Source organism: Suricata suricatta, chromosome 1 (genome assembly GCF_006229205.1).
Source record: "Suricata suricatta isolate VVHF042 chromosome 1, meerkat_22Aug2017_6uvM2_HiC, whole genome shotgun sequence".
Lineage (NCBI taxonomy): Eukaryota > Metazoa > Chordata > Mammalia > Carnivora > Herpestidae > Suricata > Suricata suricatta.
The window spans coordinates 126,271,089-126,282,469 of record NC_043700.1 but is presented as its reverse complement, the minus strand read 5'-3'; the positions used below and the strand labels follow the sequence as shown (position 1 = coordinate 126,282,469).

Here is an 11,381-nt window from a genome sequence, read left to right as displayed (position 1 = left end):
GATCTGACCTGAGCCGAAGCCGGAGGCCCAACCGACTGAGCCACCCAGGCGCCCCCAGAAGTTGGTGTTTTGATTTTTTACTTTGCTTTTCTGTTTGGAGTGTCATTGTAACTACTGTATTGTAAATGATGGAAAATAATTGCATATGTTAAAAAAATATGAAACTTTATAAAGTAAAAAAAATAAATAAAATTTCAAAAAAAAAGAAAAACAAAAGAAAATTAAAAAAAACAAAAAAAATGGCTTTGGAATTCTCACTAACAATACTAAAAACTAAAAAGAAATACACAAATCCTTTGAATTATATATTTTTTAATTTTTTTAATGTTTATTTTTGAGAGAGAGAGAGACAGAGTGCAAGCAGGGGAAGGGCAGAGAGAGAGAGGGAGACACAGAATCCAAAGCAGGCTCCAGGCTCTGAGCTGTCAGCACAGAGCCCGACATGGGGCTGGAACTCATGAATCATGAGATCATGACCCAAGCCAAAGTCTGACTCTCAATCACTGAGCCAGGCAGGCACCCCAAATCCTTTGAATTTTAAAGGAACATTATTTATAACATACAATTCTCAACTAACCCAATATATCAATGAAATAGAGCAGAACAAAGACTTTGGACAAGAAGACCCCAAACAAATTTCCTCCCATGCATCCTTTCTTGGGGAACTACTAGAGGATATGCTCCAATATAATAAAAAATAAATAGGGCACCTGGGTGGCTCAGTCGGTTAAGCCTCCGACTTCGGCTCTGGTCAGATCTCACGTTCGTGGGTTCGAGCCCCGTGTCAGGCTCTGTGCTGACAGCTAGCTCAGAGCCTGGAGCCTGCTTCTGGTTCTGTGTCTCCTTCTCTCTCTGTCCCTCCCCCTCTCATGCTCTGTCTCTCTCTGTGTCAAAAATAAATAAAACATTTAAAAAAATTTAAATAAATAAACCGAGGAAGAGGATAATCAGACAAAGAAGAAATAGGGGCCCCTAAACCAAAGAGTGTGAAGTGAATCCCCATAATTATCATATAGAAAACATAGAAGAGCTACTTATGAGTGTGGAAATAAATAGTTCAGGTTAGGGAAGGACAAGGTCTCTCAGAAGACTTTGCAAGAAGATGAAATGAAAGAATATGTAGGAATGTTTTGAGAGGACTGACAACCGGCAAAGAGAGGGGGGTTAATTTAGTGGTAAATACATTGCAAACTAAGCAAGTATTAACTCTGGTGCGCATGTGCACCCCCCCCATATACAAAACGGCAGGAAAGGAAAAGCAATTATAGTCTACTACATGGCTCAGCTGTTAAGTATTTGCATATAATAATGTTAACATAATAATGTCATAATAATATTAACATTTAATATTGATCTAACCAAAATTATAATATATATAATCTATATTTACAGGTAGATAGAAATGATATATGTATGTGTGTTGAGGATGGAGGAAAGAAAAGAAAAAAATGCTATCTTCTTTACTGGGAAGTTAATACCTAAAGAAAAAAAATCCAAGAAGTAGCAAAATTGAAGTTTTATTTAGAAACATAAAGGTAAATAATGAAACAGGTAAAAGAGATTAAATTAGTTGCCTCCATTGAAGTGGAAATGAGTGGTGAGGATCCACAGAGCTATAGTTTTTAAAAACAAATCATTATTTTACCCTTTAAAATACATTCATAATGGATTAATATTTTTCATTTTAATTACAGTTAGTTAACATACAGTGCTGTACTAATTTCAGGTATATGATATAGTGATTCAACAATTCCATACAATACCCAGTGTTCATCACAACAAGTGTATTCCTAATCTCCATCACCCATTTCACCCATCTCCTTACCCCCTCCCCTCTGGTAACCATCAGTTTGTTCTCCATAGTTAAGAATCTATCTGATTTGTCTCTCTCCCTTTTTTTCCTTTGATCATTTGCTTCATTTCTTAAATTCCAAATATGAGTAAAATCATAGTATTTGTCTTTCTCTGACTTATTTTGCTTAGCATTATACTCTCTAGCTCCATCAATGTCATAGCAAATGGCAGGATTTTATTCTTTTTCATGGCTCTGTATAATATTCCATTATATATATATATATATATATATATACCACATCTTCTTTATCCAATCATTAATCAATGGACAGTTGGGCTACCTCCATCTATGGGCTATTTTAAATAATGTTGCTATAAAATAGGGGTACATATACATAATTGATAGTTATTTTTTTTAAGAGAAACAGATGAGTCCCACTGAAATTAAGAAGTTTTCTCAGGGTGCCTGGGCTCAGTCAGTTAAGTGTCCATCTTTGGCTCAGGTCACGATCTCATGGTTCATGGGTTTAAGCCCCACATGAAGCTCTGTGCCTTTGGTGTGGAACCTGCTTGGGATTCTCTCTCTCCCTTTCTCTCTGTCCCTCCCCCCTCATTCTCTATCAAAATAAATAAATAAACTTCTAAAAAAATGTTTTCTCAAGGATACCTGATGAATCAGGGAAAAAAAAAAAAAAAGAAGGGACTAAAACCCAGATCTATTAACTAAAACCTAGCGTTTACTTTCTACTACTTATTACTACTTACTTTCTACTCCTGTCCTCATAAATCTGATTTTTTAAGAAATTAAAACTTACTAATAGCAAGACTGTTAGATACATTGTGCAGTAGAATTGTGGGCTATAGATTGAAAAATATTTCTAAAATCAGAGAAACTATTGGAGCTGTTATCTCCAGTCTAGATGACTTAGTAATGGTGACACTAAAAGGGAAAGTACAAACTACTCCGTGGAATGTGAACTACAAAAATAAGCATGTAATTAATCCCATTATTGTCCAAAACATATGTTGATACAACTGGATGTGATTAATTTTTTAAAGAAAACAATGAATTGGTTTTGATTTCTAAAGAAATAGAAATACACTGACTTTTTGCTGAAGACAGGTCTTTGGTTGTGAAATTATAAAGTGGTATTTTTCACATTTTAAGCAGTTAGCAACTCAGGTGCCATATTTATGATAATAACATTGGTGGAAGGGACAAAAGAACTAGTCAAATGGAAGAAAGAACAAGCAGAGAGAACAGATGTGGAAAAGAGGTGGAGACACGTGGTACAACAGGGTAACATCGTGAGAATCCCAGATGTTCAGCCAAGAAACTTTGGGAGTGACGCTGGTTGGCAGCTAAGCATCATACATGAAGAAGCAGATCTGAATTTTGTTAAGCAAATCCAACTAGGAATGTGGAAGTTCCACCTCCTCCAAGTTATGCAACCAAGACTACATACAGACAGTTTTTTCCAGGCCTGAGGATCACTAAATCAAATGGGCCATTGACATAGTAACTCCTAAGAACAAATGACCTCTATGTGAGCCACCATATCACAGGTAGAAGATAGTATCTGAAGATAATTCAGACAATAGCTTCTAAATACTGTCAAACAGCAACCACCAGAAATAATTCCCTAGTTAAGAAGTCCAACTGTAGGTCCACAGGGGTGTATTATGGCCCCCTAAGTATGCTTTGATTCATCTAACAGACACTAAATTGTGCTTAAATATAACTTTGATATCCAAGTGTGCTTTTAAAAATTTTTTTTAATGTTTATTTATTTTTGAGAGACAGAGACAGAGCAGGAGCAGGGGAGGAGCAGAGTCACACACACACACACACACACACACACACACACACACACACACAGAATTTGAAGCAGGCTCCAGGCTCCGAGCTGTCAGCACAGAGCCCGATGCAGGGCTCTAACTCACAAACCGCGAGATCATAACCTGAGCCAAAATCGGCTGCTTAACCGACTGATCCACCCAGGTGTCCCCAAAGTATGCTTTATTGGATTCAAATTCTAGGAAAACTGGTTCGGGCAAGGCCAATATTTTCCAGCTAATCAGTTCCCCATTCTCTAGCCCCTATGCAAATAAGAGTTGTCCACATAATAAGGTCCTTGCATTTTCATATCATTTTCACATTATGTATGTTCCATATGCTCCAGGGCATCCCAGAGAGATAATATGAAATTAAGCAGAAAGAAAAGATGATTTTTTAAGGAAAACAAAAGCAAAAAGTAAGTTCTACTTGCTACTTTAAATACTACATGAGAATAGTAAATGATGTTTCACTGAACATTGGAAACTGAAGAGTTACTGAAATGAAATCTAAAATTTTTCTTGGGTGCCTGGGTGTCTTAGTCAGTTAACCATCCGGCTCAGGTCATTATCTCATAGTCATGATAGCCTCCTATCAGGCTCCGTGCTGGGCATGAAGCCTGCTTAAGATTCTCTCTCTCTCTCTCTCAAAAAAAAATTAAAATTAAATTTTTCTCAACCAAAAAAATTTTAGTCTACAAGTTTTAAAGAACTTTTCTTGGTTCAGGTCATGATCTCCTGGTTCGTGATATCAAGCCCCACCTCAGGCCCTGTGCTGGCAGTCAGGAGTCTGCTTGGGATTCTCTGTCTCCTCTCTCTCTCTGCCCCTCCCTGTTCTGTTCTCTCAAAATAAATTTTAAAAAAAGAATTTTTCTTGGGGCACCTGACTGGCTCAGTTGGTGGAGCACCTGACTCTTAATCTTGGGGTTATGAGTTCAAGCCCCATGTTGGATGTAGAGATTACTTAAAAACAAAGTCTTTAAAAGAAAAAAAGAACTTTTCTCTCTCCTTATTTTTGGTGTCTCAAAGATGCAAATTCAAAATAATGCCTCCGACAAGGGACTTCCTCATTCCTTAGTGCAATTTTACAAAAATCAGAATGAATAGCATAAATGACTCAATCTCAACTTACTTTTTCATCTACTTACAGTGTTGTTGCTTGTGATACAAAGAAGCAAGTATGTGGTAGAGATACAGAAGATGTGTCAGAGCTGTCCATCAACCCCCAGAAGCCGGTTCATCCACCAGTGGGCACTCATATGTCTGCATCAAACTTCACACAGTGAAAGGTCGAAGACCTTCATTGCCTTTGGATGTGGAAAGCTCAGAGATTCAATTATGATATGATGGTCACTTAGGTGGAAGGGGTCTTCTCAAACCAACTTGCTTTTCCCTTAGGGAAGACTGAACTTCTGCAGCTAGGATTCTCTGACGTTTCAGGTTATTCAAGTGCTTCATTTCATACTCCCTTTCAAGTCTGATGGCTGGAAGATAAAAACATGAAGCAATCAAACTGACATTTTTCAACAGGCATAATATAGTTAAAACTGAGTATTTAATTACACAGCAAACCGCACATTCTAAAATGCTAAAGAAGGGCTACATAGATGAGGGATATGGGCCTGAATAACCATATTTAAACATTTATCTGATAATAAACAAAATAACATAGATAAAGTTTGCTATTTATTAAAGTAGTTCTTACAGAACTTACATTCTGCAGAAGGGAGCAGAGCACTCTTAATGGTTTTATCTTTTCTGAGGTGTAAAGGACTACCAAATGTAACTTCTTCCAAGAAAGGCAACTTGATGTTGGTTAGGTTCATGTACCAAGTCTTTGTAAGCAGTGCAAGATCCCAAGGTTCCTGTCTGGGGCAAAAATTCATTAATTCATTTAATAAATATTTATTCAACATCCAATGTGGGATATACACAAGATAGCTTATTCTCAATTCCATTTTCCACCAGACATTTGGTTTATGGAGAGATTCAGGATTTTCCAGAGTTGTAAATCTAGACAGGAGGAATCTTGCATTAATGTATAATGTATATATGCTAATGTAGAGATATATTGCAAAATTACCATAAATTATAATGACAGGAACTTTTGTTCAAAAGCAGCCTCCCTGTAGTCAATCCAATCTTTCTATGTCTTTTAAGAGGATGTGGTGAAGAACTGTAAGCTCCAAGTCTTTTATGGCTGATCACAAATATGGACACATTAGGGAAGGAAAAAAGGGAGTAATCATTCACTGAGCAGGTACTTGGCATACACTAAGTCTTCAAATGTGTGATCTTATTTTAATCTTTACAACCCCCATGTGAGTAGACAAGGAAACAGACTCAGAAGTTAATTAAGAACCAGAGCTGGTACTTAGCGAGCTGGAGTTATTCAGAAGCACTAGTACCAAGAGAATCCTCAGAAAACTGGAGAATGAGATGAAATTCCAAACTATAATATTAAAAATAATCACCATAAAAAATAACGATATTCATGAACTTCAAATGAATTGTTTTATATATTCTAATTTGGAAATTTTAAATGTCAACTACGTATTTCTCATCTCATTGAGTCCATATGAGTTTCATATGTCCTAGGAAAGGTGAAAGACCTGCTTTGGTACAAGTAGAAGAAGTGAGGGTGTAATGTACAAGGTCTACTTGTTTTCCTCCTCCAGCTTCCTCGCTACCTTATCATCTAACTTTAAGAAGTGACTTGAAGTCTACAATTATCATAAATGCATTTGACAAGGTCACAAAGATGTATTTATAAGAATATTCACTGAAGCATTGTTTGTCCAAAAAAAAAAACCCCTCACAAAATAGTCTTAATGTCAATCAAGAAGAGCCTGGTTAAACTGTGGTACATAGGTGTGATGAAAGCATGAGGTTTATCCTTATACATTGATTTTAAGAGATGAGCATAAAACAGCTAATTTTATCTAGGCACTTAACTATATGCTGGGCACTGCACTGTTTTAATCAGCTTATCCACATGAACACATTTAATTGCCACAGTAACTCTATGAAGTAAGCAGGTGCTATTATTAAGCTCATTTTACAGATTAAGAAACAAGAATAGAACAACTTGGCTCAAGGTCACAAGGCTGTTAGTCATGGATTTGGGATTTGAACCCAGAAAGTCAGACTCTAGATTCTGTGCTCATACCCATTAGGCTATATAAGATACAGTGGGGGAGAGGGCGAAGTTTAACATAATCACACATGTAAAAACATGTATGTATGTATGTATGTATGTATGTATATGTCTGTATCTTGTATAGCAGACAGAAACTCTAGGAAAATATAAAACACTTTACCTCAGTGGGACTGGGTGGGTAGGAATGGGGAAATGAGAGATAGCCTTTTATATTTTCTTTTCAAATTCTTCTATACTGTTTGGATTTGTATTTTTTTAGCCCTCTAAAAATACTTAACTAAAAAATCAAAGTGAGGAGTTGTCTTAGCAAATTAATTCCAAAGAATGCCATTGCCATTCTTTTCCTCTTAATTTAGCTGTTCTTATAAATAATATCAAACACTTCCTTGTAAGTATGATAGAGAAGGCACTGGTTTTGCAGAATCTATTCATGATATAAAATTCTACATAACCCAAGTGCAGAATCAGTGCTTTAAATTATTCTCCAAACATTATCATAACAAAAATTACACTTATAATAATGTTGACTACCATGGTATTTGCCAGTAGTTCAATGCCTAAACACATACTGAAATGACAAAACTAAATAAAATGCAATGGTGAATTTGCTCTGGTTTTCCTATAGCTCTGGTTTTAGAACCCCAAAGGGTATCTCCACTTACATCTCAGAATATTGTTTAAAAAGAAAAATTCAACTGACTCATAATGGCAACTGACTCTATGTCATAGATGTGGCAGAGAGGTAAAAAAAACAAGTGCAGGGGTGCCTGGGTGGCTCAGTCGGTTAAGCGCCTGACTTTGGCCCAGGTCATGATCTCATGGTTTGTGGGTTCGAGCCCCACATCGGGCTCTGTACAGACAGCTCAGAGCCTGGAGCCTGTTTCAGACTCTGTATCTCCCTCGCTCTCTGCCCCTCCCCCACTCATACTCTGTTTCTCTTTGTATCAATAATAAATAAACATAAGAAATTTTTTAAAAAAACAAGTGCAAAACTTAAAAATAAACAAAAAACAAGGTCATACTAGAACATTACACTGTGAAACTACCTTGGGGTAGTACCAATCCACGTTCATTATGGATTTAATGTATGTCAAGAAATATGCAACTACTTAACATCTGTTATTTCTTTGTACAGACAGGTACTGATAACTTCATTTTACAGATGTGAAGACAAGATAGAGAAAAGTTAAATAATTTACTCAAGTTGGCATAGGGAGCCAGGGCAGGACCAGGCTTTGAACTCAGGTCTTCTGTTTTTTTTTTTTTAAGATACTTTAATTTTTCTTAATTTTTGCACTAATTTTTTTTAAATTTACAACCACATTAGTTAGCATATAGTGCAACAATAATATCAAGAGTAGATTCCTTAATGCCCCTTACCCATTTAGCTCATCCTCCCTCCCAAAACCCCTCTAGTAACTCTCTTGTTTGTTCTCTTTAAGAGTCTCTTATGAGGGTGCCTGGGTGGCTCAGTTGGTTGAGTGTCCGGCTTCGGCTCAGGTCATGGTCTCACGGTTTGTGGGTTCGAGCCCCACATCAGGTTCTGTGCTGACAGCTCAGAGCCTGGAGCCTGTTTTCAGATTCTGTGTCTCCCTCTCTCACTGACCCTCCCCTGCTCATACTGACTCTTTCTCTCCCTCTCTCTCTCTCTCAAAAAAAAAAAAGAATAAAAAAAAACATTTAAAAAAAGTCTCTTATGTTTTTGCTCCCCTCCCTATTTTTATGTTATTTTTGCTTCCCTTCCCTTATGTTCATCTGTTTTGTATCTTAAAGTCCTCATATGAGTGAAGTCATATGATATTTCTTTCTCAGACTAATTTTGCTTAGTATGATATCCTCTAGTTCCATCCACATAGTTGCAAATGGTAAGATTTCATTCTTTTTGATTGCTGAGTAATACTCCATTGTGTATGTATCATAGATACATATATAAATATACACCACATCTTCTTTTTCCATTCATCTGTTGATGGACATTTGGGCTCTTTCCACACTTTGGCTATTATTGATAGTGTTATAAACACTGGGGTGCATGTGTCCCTTTAAAACAGCACACCTGTACCCTTGGATAAATACCTAATAGTGCAATTGCTGGATCGTAGGGTAGTTCTATTTTTAATTTTTTGAGGAACCTCCATACTGTTTTCCAGAGTGGCTGCACCAGTTTGCATCCTCACCAGCAGTGCAAAAGAGATTCTCTCTCCATATCCTCGATTTGTTGTTGCCTGACTTTGTTGATGTTAGCCATTCTGATGGGTGTGAGGTGGTATCTCATTGTGGTTTTGTTTTGTATTTCCCTGATGATGAGTGACATTGAGCATCATTTCATTGTCTGTTGGTCATCTGGATGCCTCTTTGGAGAAGTATCTGTTCAAGTCTTTAGCCTATTTCTTCACTGAATTGTTTTTTGGGTGTTGAGTTTGAGAAGTTCTTTGTAGATCTTGGATATCAACCCTTTATCTGATATGTCATTTGCAAATATCTTCTCCCATTTTGTTGGTTGCCTTTTACTTTTTGCTGATTGTTTCCTTCACTGTGCAAAAGCTTTTTATTTTGAGGTCCCAATAGTTCATTTTTGCTTTTGTTTCTCTTGCCTCTGGAGGCATGTTGAGTAAGAAGCTGCTGTGCCCAAGATCAAAGAGGATCTTGACTGCTTTCTCCTAGAGGATTTTGATGGCTTCCTGTCTTACATTTAGGTCTTTCATCCATTTTGAGTTTATTTTTGTGTATAATGTAAGAAAGTGATCCAGGTTCATTTTTCTGCATGTCGCTATCCAGTTTTCCCAGCACCACTTGCTGAAGAGACTGTCTTCATTCCATTGAATATTCTTTCCTGCTTTGTCAAAGATGAGTTGGCCATATGTTGGTGGGTCCATTTCTGGGTTCTCTATTTTTTAAATGTTTATTTATATTGAGAGAGAGACAAAGCATGAGCAGGCAAAGGACAGAGAGAGAGAGGGAGACACAGAATTAGAAGCAGGCTCTAGGCTCTGAGCTGTCAGCACAGAACCAGATGCGGGGGCTTGAACCCACCAACCATGAGATCATGACCTGAGCTGAAGTCAGTGGCTCAACCAATCTCAGCCAGGTGCCCCATTTTTTAAAATAAACATGTAGGTTTATTTTAAATCCGTTTAGTACATGATACAGATTGGTTTTGCAGTTAAAAAAAAATGGAACGCTTCAGGAATTTGCATGTCACGTCTGTGAAGGGGCCATGCTAATCGTCTCTGTTTTGTTCCAATTTTAGTATCTGTGCTGCTGAAGCAGCACATGGCTCAGATTTTCCTGATTGCAAAACCCATGTTGTCCATATCATACATCATCACCTGCAAAAGCATACAGGAAGCAAAACTGACTCTTTGTACTAGTTAATCAAGTGCTCAGTTAAGATATTCCTAACACCAAGACACTTTCAGGTAGATTTACACTATCTACAGAGGTATTTTAAGGTAGTTGACAGTTGTTGAAAATGTTACTTTGGAATAAGATGAGCTGCTATCCCTGTCACTTCTTTACTACATGACTGTATGACTTTGATCAAATCACTTCTCCAAACCTCAGTTTGTGTTGTTTTATTTTAACAGCCAAGTAAGATAATTTATAAATTCTTACTAAAAGCATTTTCCTTAAAAAAAAAAAAAAAGAAAAGAAAGAAAGAAAGAAAAGAAAAGAAAGGAAAATCACTATTCAGATCTCACGGGGAGCATCAGCATTCCCGGTAGTCTTTATTTTACCAAGTACTCTCCTCACCCCCAATCAATGCTCATAATGATGAAAATACTTACACTTCAAAGCAACTGCCCCGCAATATGGTTTTCACTGTGTTCTTTCTTGGCAAGCCATACGCCATAGTGAAGGATCATGGTCCGATTTCCTAACATAGGTGCCTGATGTAATGACTGGGGTACTCTGGTCACTTTGCCCGAAATGACTGCAATACACAGAATTAATGGCTTTCACTTTAGTATCTTTTAATATCCAAATAATAAAAAGATTTAGAGAAAGCATTTCTGGATGCCAGAAATCCCTCATAAATGTTCCTGGAAGCTTAACTCCTAATGTACAACTGTGGTCTCTTTTATTTGCCGTGAACTCATTTAATTTCTTGCCATGTACGGAGAACACACGAAGTTAACAACATCGGTATTCCGCCACTGCCCAAGCCTGCCAAACTGGCTCAAACACCTCATCACCCAAACGTGTCTGACTATGGCAATGTTCAACGACAAATGGCTCTGCGGGGAAAGGAACATCCCGTTCCCCACCCGAGACCTTTCCCAGGTTTTCCCTTTTTCAAAAGCTGAGCTTACCACCAGGGCCCCTGTAAGTGCCACTCCCACTGGGACCCGCCCGCGCACGGCGAGTCTCTCCCAGCCGGGCGCGCAGGCAGCCCCGCGCAGGAGCCCGGCTGTCGGGAGCGGGTGGAGCCTCGGCCGACCAGGCCACCCCGGGCAAAGGGGCGGGGGGAGGGGCGGGCCTTCCCACCGCCCCTTCCCGCGCCGGCGCCCAGCCCTCCACCCACCCGCACAGGTGGCGCGGCGGGCGCGCGGGGCGGGCCGGGGCCTCGGCGACGGGTCCTGAGGGCGGG

At 38.4% G+C, this 11,381-nt stretch overlaps 2 protein-coding genes and 1 non-coding gene across 5 annotated transcripts in view; all 3 read right to left on the bottom strand.

The window, feature by feature from the left end:
- Positions 1–4,865, bottom strand: part of SLC10A6 (solute carrier family 10 member 6) — a 49,904-nt gene extending 45,039 nt beyond the window's left edge. The window contains exon 1 of the mRNA XM_029943521.1: positions 4,779–4,865. The gene's annotated coding sequence lies outside the window, so the exon portion shown is untranslated. The remainder of the gene's footprint in view (positions 1–4,778) is intronic.
- The window catches only part of C1H4orf36 (chromosome 1 C4orf36 homolog), a 6,879-nt gene continuing 361 nt past the window's right edge, over positions 4,864–11,381 (bottom strand). Inside the window, exons 1-4 of one of the 3 annotated variants that reach the window (XM_029943553.1) lie at positions 11,104–11,195; positions 10,579–10,724; positions 5,345–5,499; positions 4,864–5,114 (exon numbers count right to left, since the gene is read on the bottom strand). In XM_029943553.1, the coding sequence (XP_029799413.1) occupies positions 4,981–5,114; positions 5,345–5,499; positions 10,579–10,643 (354 nt within the window). In that variant the 5' untranslated portion in view covers positions 10,644–10,724; positions 11,104–11,195 and the 3' untranslated portion in view covers positions 4,864–4,980. Of the gene's footprint in view, positions 5,115–5,344; positions 5,500–10,578; positions 10,725–11,103; positions 11,196–11,381 lie in introns of those variants that run through there. The other 2 variants (XM_029943542.1, XM_029943560.1) reach the window with 2 other exon arrangements.
- LOC115303318 lies at positions 9,958–10,063 on the bottom strand. Its single transcript, XR_003913977.1, has one exon. It is a non-coding gene; the product is annotated as a U6 spliceosomal RNA (small nuclear RNA).